Consider the following 14,857-nt stretch of genomic DNA (forward strand, 5'->3'; position numbering starts at 1 on the left):
CTCTGCCTTCTGAAAAATCCCTCGCATTATGGATTGATTATTAACATCTTTATTTGTTATAACACCATGATCATCTTCCTTTTGCCAATCGTCGTGTGTATTATCCGTGAAATCCATATTTCTGCAGTTAACTAGGTTTTGATGAAACTATTTGTCTGTTTTTGATGTTTCTTAGCAAACTCGGTAAGATAATAAACCAAATATACTGATATATTTTTGGTAAACAGACATTTTTCGGCTTGGCTTAAGTCGAGCTAGACAAAATTCCAATTGTATAAGGTCTAATACATCGAACGGTTGGATATAGAATGATCAATGGACAGAAATTTAAGTGAAAAATTAAGTCAAAAAGTTAAGTTAAGGGATCCGTTCCCTTTTATTTAACATAAAGTTATGAGCGTCTTTTAATATTTTGGGACCTATATTTAAATTTCTTTAACCAAGGGCTTGATGTTATGTTTTAAGTACTGAATGGCTACCAAGTAGCATAGCCTGCATCCACTCTTTAATCTAACTTCTAATAGCAAGTGTTTTTGTTACCATATTTGAAATTCGCCGATCCACCTGCACCCACTCGGTTCTAAAACCCGTCATTTTAATGAATTCGACGCAGGTGGTACCCGCATCCACCCATCCATTGTTCACCCCTACCTCGAGTATAAAATGGGTTCCATCTGTCTCACGAGTCACATGCGGGTGCGGCCCACTAGGCTATACACGAGAATTAAGAAGAAAAAGAAATATGAAACATGGAACCATAGGAATGTTTAGATTGTCTGCAAGTCGAGCAGAATTTGATCATCAATCAGATTAACACAAAACAGTTGTTTAAATCGTATTTCATGTCTTACAACGCAAGAGACTGAATTATAGAAACCACCTTATATAGTAAGGAAGTAGGGAAGTAATTGCGCGTAAATATCACCTAACTTGCTCAAGCGGCGCGTTGAATATCACCTAACTTGCCCACACAGTTGTAATTCATTAACTTACAAATCCCTTAGAGCACTAACCTCCCTTTTAAAAAATGATGGTAAGGCGAACGCTGCTGAATGCATCTGTCAATCATAAGGTCGACAGTTGAACAAAATTGAAATCAAAACACATTACAAATTACACGAATATGAATATAATACAGAAAAGAAGAGAAAAAATGAACCACGCATTATGAGCAAAAACTACTCCCCATTCAAATAAACACTGAAATGCTAGCAACGCAATAATATACGTGAAATTTCTAATGCGACGACTAATGAGTAGGTCTTGCAAAAATTTGGTGAAAATAAAAGTAGGAACACTATGGTCTGCACACGGTTTGAAGTATTAATTAAATAAAGGGTTTTATTATCAAATAGAGTACCTCTGAGTTGTAGAACATAAGATCCCTTCCATAATTGACGGCTAATTCCAGCTTCTCAATAGGATTTACAGGATTCAAAAAATCAACAGGTGGTCCCTCAGTTGTGCATAAGAGAAATCCGATAGCGCCACTGCGTACCCAAAAGGAGAACTATCATCAAATACTACTAGTATATACTGCATATATTATACTCTTGTAATTATGAACAAATGCAACCATGCTAAGGAGGGTGATTTACCAAAGCTATCATAAAACTTGGGTACTGAATAGGCTCGATAATAGCAGATTAAGTTTAAAATTGCACAGTACACCAATTAGTTCGACAACAAAATTTAAGTTAAGATTCATATTCCCCTCTATCTTATATTCTTATTTCTAATTTCCTCGTATATTTTGTTTTTCAAACATCATAAGCTAGTATTTAACCTAATACATGTAGTAAACAATTTGTGCGTGAAACAAAATACTAATTGATATTAATCATATCTCTAGACGATTACTGTAAGTAGTTTAACAAAAATGTCGAGCTTAAGAGAAAACTACAATAGGAAGGCTCTTCATAAGTCATATTTTAACGTTGATATTTGCCACATAGCCTATAGAATTATAGGGAAATCTTAAACGGCTGCGCCAAGTTGGACCTCCAGATGCATATAAGAGTCATAAATGATAAAACTGCATATAAGATGGACCAATACCTTGGATATGTAGGAACTGATGCCCAAGCATAACGGACGGAACCCTTGAATGTTTCCCGGCAAATAGTCATCATGTCTTCAATAAGATGTGTATGAAGCCATAAGCTTTCAGCCATATTACAAAGAACACCACCTGGGCGTAACGCTCTTGCTATCATCACAAAAAATGGTTTTTCAACAAGTTCCTGAGCAGGACCTGAAACAACGAAGTATAGGAACAAGAAGAGTCCCATTTAATTTCACTTATTTCTTCACTTCATTTACACTTGCGCAGCTTTAACGAATATAAAGATGAAAATTTATCGAAAGGAAGAAATAGCAAATGTGGCATTCAGCAAAGAAAATGCAATCTATACATTGGTCAACATTGAAGGTCTAAAGACCAATAAGAAAAGTGAATATCTTTGGCAGTTTTAGATGCGTGATATGGGTCCAACGAACTTAAGTCTAGAGGGAAACAATATATTTACTTGTAAGATTAATAGTTTGCTGGTAATTAGTTAGCTCTACAAGTTGTCCCTGTCAAAATATATTGGTTGAGATTCTTTGCATCATCTACTAAAAAAAACCTAGAAAGATGATAAAAATTAAAGGAAATACGGGGACAGATAAAAGAGCACCTACCAACAGGGTCTGACGAATCCACAATAACTGCATCGTAGATCCCTTCGCCCGCATTTCGTAAAAACTCAGTAGCTGTAGCAGTACGCAAAATCAATCACAAACTAATCATAATCAAGTTGCCAACAGTTTTGCAGAGTTTCTGTGTAGCCGGCTAGTGTTGCAACCAAGTTGCCAACAGTTTTACAGGTTTAGTAGCCAGCAAAAAGAAGTGTGACGGTGAATTAATCTTATTTAAATCACTTGGTTCAGCAAAAATTTCAACCATCAACTATGGCAAATAGAGAGCAAAAAACAATTACAAGCATACCATCTCCGACATGGAGTTGTACGCGGGGATCCTCAAATCCAACAGCTAATTCTGGAAAGTACTTCTTTGACACCTGGCATACATGGTTTAGCTAATTAACTTGGTGGAAATGAAGAGAAACAACATAGAAATCATGTGATAAAGGTATATTACGCGTCGCACTGCACTTACATCTATGACCATCTTATCTATCTCACAGATATCAATGACCTCTACAGACTTATGACGAGCTATTTCCCTAAGGACCCCACCATCGCCGCCACCTACAACCAGGACCTGCATGCATTAATTCCATAAATTTAGCATATCAGTTCGTTTCGCAGATGCAATTTCACATAGACATACTAGAATAAAAACAATATCTCCTAAAAATCCAGCCTTCAAAATTCCAATCATGCACTGAACATTAGACTAAATATATAGTCATAAGATGAAATAGAATTTAAATGAGAACTGGCACCAAATCTATAAATGCAAAACAATGAGAGACATTGAACTAGGAGTGGGTTTGCGAAATATTTCTTTACATAATAGCGTCTGAAAACCTTCTTCACCTATTAATCAAAGTTAATCAGAAAGGACTTTGTGTATTGTCTTTTACTTCATGATCACTAGAATTAGCTTTTTCGTTATAATGGTTTCCTTTTAATATATTCATGCTCCCTACCTCACGAAGCCCATTTACTTGACTAGCCTGTCATCCATTATTGCAGGAAAAGCATGTCAAACATTAAGTTTAGTTAAACAAGGAGAACATACAGAGAGCAATTTCTTTGACAGAAAAGTTATAATGGTTTTTTAATATAATCATAATCACCACCTATTAATCAAAGTTATTGAGAAAGGACTTTGTGTATTGTCTTTTACTTCATGATCACTAGAGTTAGCTTTTTCGTTATAACGGTTTCCTTTTAATATATTCATTCTCCCTACCTCACGAAGCTCATTTACTTGACTAGCCTGTCATCCATTATTGCAGGAAAAGCATGTCAATCATCAAGCTTTTTAGTTAAACAAGGAGAACATACAGAGAGCAATTACTTTGACAGAAAAGTGTAAGCTAGTTTTAACGGAATTCCTTGGGCCAAAGTGAATCTACTGGGTACAAGCACATCAATGAGTCCAATCATGCTTCTAAAAACACATAGAGAACATACTAGAGAAAAATATCTTTGACAAGAAATGCATGTTGGTTAAAGAAATATCTTTGACAAGAAATGCATGTGTTGGTTAAAGGAATACTTGGGTACAGTCAGCACTACAAAGGGCCTAATAATGCTTCTATATGAATATAGAGAGTAGAGGGAATGGCTAATTGATGGCACAAATATTAGGAATTGATGGCTAATTGATGTGTAGGCAAAATTACCCTTTTGGGGGAAGGGAGTGAACATAGGGGCAGGTGAACGATCATCTCCTGGTAGGCAAATTCATCTTTGTCAGTCAATTGAACAATGTTGTCTAGCACAAGCACTTTTCCATATGTTGCTGACTGCCAACAAAAGTAGAGGAAAGAGTAAGTTGCAACAAGGAGAGAAAGAAAGCAGAAATCTCTGAAGCCAATCTGAACTTTAAAAAGCAAAAATCAACCTCGAAAACCAAAATTTCTTGATACTCTGACTTCCCTTCGAATAGAACATTTTCAACTTTCATTGAATGTGCCTCCCCTGCAAATGATCAAGGGAAAAAAATTATCAGCCATGAAAATTAGACTCAGATCTATAAAAAAATTTGCAGATATATATTATTTGCATGTGATGATGAACAATGTCAACCAGATGTGGGATGAGATGCATAAAGATATATGAGAATGCATCATCTAAAAGATTGCCTTTTAGGATATCCAAATCGAAACCTTCAAAACACAATTCTCCAGAAGAAGGCTTGCCAAACACAATTCATTGTATGAATCTTCCCTAATGAATTTGTTGTGTCTCCTAATGTGGATTGAACCAAAGGTGCTTGTGAAGTGGAAATGATGCGATTACATACAAGGAGGTGGAAAAGTCAATTCGATTTTGGCTAATATTCTCTTACTACATTTCAATAAATGACCAACGGTAAATTCCAAAAAATATGTCCAACAGTATCTAAGAAGGATATCTAAAATTGCAGTGTTGGCACTCATTGTGACAAGAGGACCCCCTCTTACAGAGTACAGATACAAGTATATAGAAAAGTTCTCATTAGAAAGTAAAAGTAATATCACGTACTCAAACCAATAAAGTAGCTTTACAAAATTGTGATAGCAGAAGCTTCCTCATTATGAACCAAATCAAATTTAAGTGACTCGCAAAAAAAAAAGGGATTTATCGTACCAGGCCACATGGGATTGTTGTAATAAACCTTACGAGTTCCATCTGCAACCATAACAAAAATAACGTCCAAATTAGATCAGATTAGCAAAAAGAGTATCATACAATATGCATCAGAGTATGAAACAGAGAATAACGACCAGAGTATGACACTTGTTCTGAGAACCACCCAGAAACAACTGTGGAATGGCACTTGGAACCAAGTTCAGGCTGAGTAGCCATAGCTTTTAAGCAACAAGAATGAACAGGAGTAACTTTAATTCCACTAATCTCCTTCCCATCCATAATCTTCTGGCATTCCAAACCTGAACCTACACCTCCCGCCATGAATTGCTTTTTTCTTTGCCGACTCCAGTCTGCAACACTCCAAAGTTTTCAACATCAAAAAGAATACAATTTCCAACTATTCATATGAAAGAGCGGTGTTCATGAAAAAGATCAATCAAAGAGAAAATCTTAATCAGAATGAAGCTGTAGTTATAATTCAGTTTATATAACAACAACAACAAAAACACTGATGAAATCCCAAGTTTAACAGAACAATTCAAGAAAAGGTCAAAAATTGAATAAGTTCAATTTAATAAGAATTGTTACTCGACTAATATTCAAGCTTATACTCCAAACACTGATTAATTATTTCGAAAAGAAGAAAACAACAATCAAATCTTGTCAGAGCAAAATATCAATAAAATTTACACCCAAACAAACAAAAGCTAATTACACCAATAATCCATCCACAGATAACTGACAATAACAACCTTAACATGCGTCACATATGATGATACAAAAAAAAAAATGATTACCGAATACAAAAAAAAAACCTAACCAAAAAAACACTAAAGCATCTGCAATTTCTCTATATGGAAAAAACTCTACGCCAAATACACTAAATTAAAACAATAGGGATCAATTGTTACCTAGGGTTTAATCGAGTGATCAGAAGGTGGAATTTGAGAGTATAGCTCAGAGAGGCTATATTAACGAGAAAACTACTTAAAACTTGTGATCTAATAAAGAGATTAAGTATAGAAACTGTTATTGCTTAGATTTAGTGGCTGCGGAAATGAGAATAAATTATGTTAATGTTTAAGAAAAATATGGAAACAGTAAGACACCTTTTTCTTAATTTATTAAAAAATATGGAAACAGTAGGATTTCTTTTAATTTATTTTTTTTATATTTGAAGACCCAACGGTATTTATAGTGCTTTCTTTCTTTTCCGTCTCTTTAGAACTCAACAACCAACAAACACGTGGAAGAATAGATTGTTTACACTTTGCATTTCCCACGTTCATTTATTTTTTTTAGTGATTTCCGACGTTACTTGCATTTATTTTTATTTTTTTATAACAAAAAGAGAACAGAAGCTCTAAAAAGAGCAACTTACTCCAAAATTACAGCTGTAGTTTGAGAATCAACTAGGCTAATCATAGCTCCAAGAGGGTCCCTAGCCAGATTAGAAGAGTTGTTACAGTAATCCTGAATGATAGAGTTTGGACTAGACTGTAAAGTTTGTCAAAAAAGTTTCAAGTTGGTACCTTTCCAGTTCATGTTCTGGAATAAAAGAGAAGTGCTAGTGATCCTAGCTAGTTTAGCAGCATTGTTTTGATGGTGACCATCTAATTTAGTGAGATTTCCCAAAACAAAGTCGATAACTCCTAACTTCCTATCTTCAATCGTAGAGTTTTCTTGGAACCGTTGTTGTACTGCAATTTTGTAGGCTGTGTGAATGGCTGTAGAATATCATCCTCTTCTGCTTCAAAGTTGATATTGGTCTTTTTCATCTCTTTTCCCCAGGTCAATGCTAGTTGAGCTCCTCTGCAGGCTCTGCTTGATCTACTGAGTCCAATTGCTGGGTCTTTAACATTCCTAACTCCCATACATTGTCCTAAGAAAGAAAAAGCCACCAAAGCAAAGTTAGTATACTGAAATCCATCACCATTAGCCAAATTATTATAAACTTCCATAATATGTACACTAATAGTGATTCCAAATTTTTCTTGTAACTGTCTGCCTCTGGTGTGAGTGCTCAAGTTATCCTCAACACTGCTAGCTTGATAGTAGATATTGTTTAAGATATGACTGGGTTTGTGAAGAACCCTGTCATGGGAGCAGAGGTGTTGAGTGATTTTCAAAGAAGTAGCAGCAGCATTAGGATCAATGTTTCTGAAAATTTTGTCACATCTAGCTTTCCAGATAAACCAGCATATGGTAGCATAAGAAGAGTTCCAGCTGGTTGTGGTATTGTCCGGTGAAAACCAATTATTAAACCAATCATGAAAGGATTCATGATTAATAAATAGCTGGTGATTCTCCCCAAAGAGATTCCTCCAAACATATGAAGCAGCATGGCAGGCTAAGAGCACATGAGTAGTGTCTTCATTTGCACACTTGCAGATATTACAGAGAGGGTCAATATAGGTTAGGATACCAGCAGACTTGGCATTTTTTGGAAGTATTCCATGAGCACATTTCCATATGAATAGTTGGATGGCTGGGTTGGTATCTAATTTCCAAATATCTCCCCATGGAGTTGTAAGAGTATCTCCAGCATATTTATCCTCAATCTGTTTATCATAAAGGGATTTAACTGTGAATTTCTAGTATGAGTTAAGCTCCATTGGATGGTGTCCACATAGTTAGTGTAATAATGTGTCTGGAGAATGAGTTGTTGAATATGTTGAGGAAACCAGAGGGAAATAATGTTATGATCCCATTCCCCATTGGTATTGAAGAGTTGGTTAACAGTTTTCAGGCTGAAGGGGCAGTGAAGTGGTTTTTGGAGAATGTCAGGTAGATTTTCTATCCATCTATCTTCCCAGATATGTATGTTGGTGCCATCCCCTATTTTCCAGATATAATACTTTTGAATGCAGGTGATGCCCTCTAAAATTCCTTTCCAAATCCAGGAATCAGTGTTCTTTGGCTTTGTTTCCATTCTAATGACTTCCTTGTTTGAGAAGTGAGAAGCCTTCATAGTAATGGTCCACAGAGAGTGTGGTTCTTCTATCAATCTCCAAGCAATTTTAGAAATCATAGCCAGATTGAAATATTCCATGTTTTTGCATTTATTCGTGTACTCACTATTTGTCTTGAAAATGTATACCTACTTCAGCTACAGTCTCCGGGGTGCGGAATTCACATAACCTCATCCCACAACTTTTCTTTGGTGAATGCTGATAATGAGCAAGGCTGTCAGGCCTATGCACCATGTCAAAAGAAATGAGTTTGGCATGCCATGTGGCATAACAAATAATTTTCTCCACTATGATAGATATGTCAAATTTGATTAAAAACATATATTTAAATATTTAATTGTGTTGGATGGGACCCTAATTAATAAAATATATATTTGTATTTGTGTGGTGGGGTATTTATAAAAAGTTTAGCATTATAATATATTATGAGACCCTTTAGATATAAAAATATATTAGAAAAGTGAAAAGTAGGAGAGAATGAGAGATTATATATGTATAAAATTCCTCGGAGATATTCTGACCATCGAGCGATGGAACCTCTATTGCTAGATAAACACTCCATCACGTATGCCTATATGTTATTTCTGACATATAGGCATATGAGTTTGACAGTTTGGCATACTCATAGTGGGTGCATATATGGCAAAATCTGATGTTTGTCATATGCATAGGAATATGTCTTAATATGGGTACCAAATTGTTTGGGGGTGTGCCAATCCCTTACCAAAATAGATTTTTTTCCTATATGCATATTGGTACGCCCCCAAACAATTTGGTACCCCCTATTAGCAATCTTGATAATGAGGATCCTTCGTTTATACACGGATAAGTCTGAGATTCACCGGGATTGAGGACTCATGGATCTCACCGATAGGTACGATCATTGTGGCTCCTATGGTGAGTGAAAAGCACCCTCTATTTTTCTTCTGGTATGGACTCTCTCTAGCCGGATATTTGGAGTGTCTAGCAAGGTTGTTTATCCTCGTTTAATTCGGGGCCCCAAGAAACAATTAGTGGCCTCACCAAATTTATGCCCACCCCAAATATCATAGAGGGAGTCCAAATAGTAGTAAAAATACTATTTTGCCCTTTCTACTTAAAAACCTATTAACCCTAACATAAAGCCCCCAATTCATTTTACTAAACCAAATCAAAAGACTCTCCTCCTCCCCTCCCTCTCTCTCTCACGAATATTTTCTCCATCGTCGATTCGAAAAACTTTAATCGACAGTTAACTTCTTCTACAAACATGGATCGAACGAAAGCGTACCGACTAAAGGTTGATAACCCTAAAATCGTAGAGAAACTCAAATTCAAGGTTAATCCGAATAGCAAGAACAAATCAAGCCGGGAAGAATTAGATTAGAAAGTAAGTTAACTAAAACCCACTTCCGTTTTGATTTTTTTCTTGTGTTTTGATTGTGAAATTGAGTTTTGGAACTGAAGAATTTCAGTTTCAGCGAATGGGTCGTTATCGAGAAATTCTTAAACCCTAACTATTCTTCATCTGCATGTAAAAACTATGAAAAATTGTTAGGGTATATGATGTAGAAGATAACGACTCTTATTCTGTTATTACAGTTTTTTGACCTAGATTTGAGTCATTACCACTGTAATAGAATCAATTGACGACCCCGTTTTGATTAGTAACGACTCTTGATGAAATACAAACAACTTCTTTGTCCCAAAAATTGGAAGTGTCGTCAATTGAAGTATCCCAGAGTCGTCATTCAACTCTTTTGCCCTAGATTAGAGCTGTTACCCCTATATAATAACATATGACGATCCTTTTTGTGAACGACCCTTTTTTATTCAGTAACGATTCAAAGTGGAAAACAAACAGACTCTCTGTCCAAAAAAGTCAAAGTGTCGTCACCTTATGTCACAAAGAGTCGGCATTGTGAAGCTTAGGGTCGTCGCCTTTTTCCATAGAGTCGTCATATCTTCCTTGAAAGTCGTTTGTGTAAAAAAAAAAAATGGTGACGAACCTTGTCCTGATGGCATGAAATCCTTGACTTATTTGTTCCTTTTTTGTGTATGTACTATTATAGTCAAAAGAAAGGAAAGAAACACATCCCCACTCCTCCTTCCAAACCTCCCCGACAGGCAAATACTTGGCAGCCGGTCAATTTCGCGGAAAATGTCTGAGTGAGGTAGCCTTTTCTATCCGCGAACCTAAAAATCAAGGTAATGAGTCGTCGGATTCGTCAGCTTCTTCCACCCTTGTTGTAGCTACTTCCGGAAGCAATGAAGAAGAAGGTATGAAACAAGAAGACATTCTTGTAGGAGGTGAATATGATGATGATGATGATAATGATGATGATGATGATGATGATAGTAATGGTGGTTCTGGTCGAGGTGATGGTGGTGGTGGAAATGGTGGTAATGTGGTTCTGGTCGAGGTGATGGTGGTGGTGGTGGTGATTATGAGGAGGAGGAGGAGGATGAAGGTAATGATGGTAATGGTGGTGGTGGTGGTGGTGGTGGTGATGATGATGAGGAGGAGGAAGATGATGAAGGTAATGATAGTGGTGTTCATGTGGTTGCCTCGCAGCCAAAGGCGGCATTGGCGGTACAGGCAGAGCCTAGAGCCCCAATTTCACCCAGCGCAAGACACATTCCCGCCTCACATTTGCAGCTGGAACGTCTTCGCAGTGGGAGAGCCAGCGGAGATCCGGAGATGGCTGCAAAATTCTATTTGGATATCCTTGAACGTGGGTTCGTACCATCTACCAAACAATCGTAACAATCTCAACTTTGTTTTTTATTTTATTTTTTGATATTAACTTTCTAGTTTTTTTTTATATTTACTTGTTTTTCTTCTGTAGGATCATAAGAATGTCGTACGTCTTTTAAGGCGGCAATCTTCTTATGTGAAAATGGACTTGTGGGATCTAAAAGAAGAATGTGCAAGAGTCAAAGAGATTGTTGAAAACTCTGGTCTGTATACTGCCGTTGTGAACTCTGTGATTGCATATGACAAAGTTGCAGTATCAAGTTTCTATGAGAGGTTTTACAGCGAAGTCGATACATTCCAATTCCCTTTTGGCGAGATGGCATTGACTCCCGCTGATGCAAATCAGATATTACGGCTGCAGGTCGAAGGAAAATCCACCAATGACAAGTTCAAGAAAAATCTTAGTTGGAAAGAAATTTAGCATTGACCGAGAAATTGTTTGGATGGGATCAAGAGACGACAGATGGCCTTTTCGTGAAGGGAAAGAAATAACCGAAGAAAGAGTTCAAACTTATAGAGATTAGGGAGATGTTTGCTGGGACACTAATCAAAGAAAAAGTTGATGGTTTCTCTGATATGGAATTTCGTTATGCGGCGGATTGGTACTTGTTGTACGTACTTGCGTCGGTTATATTTTCCGACCGCAAAGGTAACAGGGTCAGCGCCAACCTTCTTCAGCTTTTGGATCCCTTGGAAGATGTGAACAAGTACTCTTGGGGACTGCCATAGTAGCACATTTGAATGGTCAGCTATCAAAGGCATCATAGGAACGAACTTCTCAAATGAATGGCGATTCGGCTCTACTCCAGGTAATTGGATTGAACAAAGTTGTTTCCTCTCTTTATGTTTTTTTGTTCTTTGAATCTTTTTATACTTATCAGATTGTTTTATTTTATTTTTTCTGATGTCAATATAGGTGTGGATTTATGATCATTTACCTTCATTGTTCAAAGATAATCCAGATGTCTCAGTCAACCCAGATTGGAACAAAACTAAACCAGGAGGAACCCGATACTTGTACACTGGATGGCAGGAAAAGGAACAAAATGGAGCGTTGTTAGAAATGCGCCAAAAATTGGACAACATCACAGCTGAAGAGGTAATCTTTGATCCTTATAAGAATGATAGGGTGAGCTCTATGGAAGATGTCGTGCATTACCACGACCCTCTATTTTACCCTTACGGATTTTCAATATATAATCCAATGAGAATCATGCGTCAGTATGGGTATATTCAAGATTCACCCGAAGAGGATTATGAACCACCATTCAAGCACAAGTCAAACAAATGCGAGTCTGACGAGTCAGACTTAGTGGTGGTTTACGATCCCGAACCTAAGACCAAGCATTGGAATGATAGACACGAGTATGATAGCAAGGTAGACGTCTCTTTTTGGGAGCATGTGAATGAAGGTCATGAGGCAACACCAGATTACTTGCAATGGTACGAAGGCTTCTCTCACCCTCGGGTGATACAAATAGATCTTGTTAGCAGTCGGAGGAGCAACAATGCATCTTATTCGGCTTCTACATCTGACACTAGAGATGATTCTACCATTCTTAAGCTTGTAGTAAGTATTTATTTTGGTAATTGTGTTATTCATATACATACAAAGATAAGTTTGTTAATTTGAATTGGTATTTGAATGCAAATAGAAGGAACGAATGAAGATTCTTATCAAGGCATTTTGTTGTTCGGACGACAAAGGAGAAGTGATAAAACCTCAAAGACATCGTATGTACGCTGATTATTGCCAACACATTGAGAATCCACAAGCGAAGAAAATGTTTGCTGATCTGGCTAAGCAAAGTAAGAAGACTAGGAAAACAGCTAGCCAACTAAGACAAGAACGTGCTGAACGGGGTAAAGGAAGTCAAGGTGGAGGAAGCCAAGGTGAGGAAATCCAGGAGAAAAGAGAAGATTTTGATTCCTAAATAGCTAGTGAAAGTCAAGGTCGTCGTAAGAGAAGCCAGACATCAGGTGGTGAGGGAAGTCAGCGAAGTCAGCGAGGCCGAGGTGGAGGTCGTACTCTTGGGTGAGGAGATGTTCTTATAATGTTTTAATGGACGGTCTTTAATTATTGTAGACTTTAACTTATGTTTGGGTTGTAGTCGTAGTTGTACAAAATACTTATACAAGAACCAATTCATGAACATTCGGTTTGGTTTTTAGTTGTACAAAGTACTTATACAAGAACCAATTCATGAACATAATGCCACGGTTTGCAAAACAAGTTCGCATACCTTATTTCATTAAAGTTCCAGAGACTTTAGTTTGAAAACTGAGTTGGCAAGCGAACCTGAGTTCATGAGTATGAATTGTCATACTTACCGTTTTAGAACCTAACCACTGTGTTGGCAAACAAAGTACGCGAACCACAGTTCCGAACTTACCTAGTCTTAGCCGTTCGCAACCATAGTTCCGGACCTTTGACAGTTAAACCCGTCCGCAAACAAGAGTTCCGGACCTGAACTAGTATTCACAATTCGCATACAAGGTACTCATACTGTGTTATATCCAGACATAGGTAGTAGTTCTAAAACTCTCATTTAATCATTTAAACATTCTTAGAAGACAACAATGGTAATCTTAAATATACCACTAGCTTCAAGTAATTTTCAAGTGATTAATCGATCAATATGGAACTTCCCAAGTTAACATCAAATGATTGTCTCACACAAATCATGTAAGATGTTCAAGGTAATCTTCACATGATCATATTGACTTAATATTTAGTTTCCAACAAATAAATTGTCTACAACTGAACTCGTCAAGTAGATAATGAACTTAATCTAAAACTAAAAAGCTTCCAACATGTATTTCGAGAAATATATAAACGAGATAAACTCGGGTCGAAATTTCAAATGTGTAAAAGTTTATATAGCTATACGACTTAGTCTCATTAGAAGATATAATAGAATAAACTTATGAGTGATAGATAAATTTTAGTCTCCACATACCTTTTGTTGATGAAATTCCTCCAAACTCTTAAGTAGATCATCTTCTTCAATTGGTGAACGTCGTGAAGTCTAATTCTCAACTACACACTTCTATCCTAATCCGAGACATAACTATAAGTAGACTAGAAATCAAGTATATAGTTTTGATCAACTAAATTTGACAAACAAGCTTGAGATAACAACGCTTGCGAGTTCGACCGAGCAGTGCTCTAACACCTACAATTCCACGATTGCATCCCCCACAAAGATATATCAATTAAGCACAAGTTCAAATTGAACTCTCTCCCATTTGATGTCATTCCCAAGAGAACAACATGAGCGACCTTTCTCTGACTACGAGAGAAGGATTTTATTGGACATTAACAAAGGATTTTCCCTAAATATTTTTCTCCATTCTCGCCATATACGAACAAATAAGTTAAAACCAACGATCTTTACTTTTGTGAGAAGAACATTCATGGACAAAAAGTATTAGGTCAGTGACGAACAAGGAGTATAAATTTAGCGATATGACTCAACATAAGAAATTGATTCTAGCAGTATCCGACCGATTCACACCGATTTCAGTAGTTTCCGGTCGATTTTCAGACACATATGTTACCTTTGTTACTGTTTTATTGATGAAAACCTTGAAAAATGGTCAGATCTTTCAATGTTCCTAACACTTCTGCTAAATGCAGATTTGTTAATAGATTTGGCTTTATTTCCAAATCACAAACAGACAATTAACCCTATTATGTTAACTATGATTTATATACAGAGAATGGTGAGAATGCAGTTGCGAAAGATTTATTTTAAGTTTTTAATTATATATGATGTTTGTAAGATTATTAGATCAAATTATATACCCGATCACAACTTTTGTTTTCTATTTTTGA

At 36.6% G+C, this 14,857-nt stretch overlaps 1 protein-coding gene across 1 annotated transcript; it reads right to left on the reverse strand.

Annotated features, from left to right (window-relative positions):
* Positions 1 to 743: 743 nt before the first annotated feature.
* Positions 744 to 6,439, reverse strand: LOC113299132 (spermine synthase-like). Its single transcript, XM_026548083.1, has 11 exons — positions 6,222 to 6,439; positions 5,445 to 5,660; positions 5,308 to 5,349; positions 4,580 to 4,656; positions 4,359 to 4,481; positions 3,161 to 3,265; positions 2,990 to 3,062; positions 2,683 to 2,754; positions 2,059 to 2,254; positions 1,361 to 1,490; positions 744 to 1,058 (listed from the first exon to the last, which is right to left on the reverse strand). Exons 2-11 carry the CDS (start codon positions 5,629 to 5,631, stop codon positions 990 to 992), a joined length of 1,074 nt encoding a protein of 357 aa, XP_026403868.1. The 5' UTR covers positions 5,632 to 5,660; positions 6,222 to 6,439; the 3' UTR covers positions 744 to 989.
* Between the last annotated feature and the right edge of the window lie 8,418 nt (positions 6,440 to 14,857).

Source organism: Papaver somniferum, chromosome 7, assembly GCF_003573695.1.
Source record: "Papaver somniferum cultivar HN1 chromosome 7, ASM357369v1, whole genome shotgun sequence".
NCBI lineage: Eukaryota > Viridiplantae > Streptophyta > Magnoliopsida > Ranunculales > Papaveraceae > Papaver > Papaver somniferum.

Bases quoted from the DNA above. Each gene is read 5' to 3' on its own strand.
- LOC113299132 (XM_026548083.1), bottom strand. From the start codon at position 5,631: ATGGCGGGAGGTGTAGGTTCAGGTTTGGAATGCCAGAAGATTATGGAT. The intron at 4,657-5,307 runs GTACGATAAATC...GATCATTTGCAG, and splicing joins CAACAATCCCATGTGGCCTG to GGGAGGCACATTCAATGAAA. The intron at 2,755-2,989 runs GTATGCTTGTAA...GTACTGCTACAG, and splicing joins ACAACTCCATGTCGGAGATG to CTACTGAGTTTTTACGAAAT.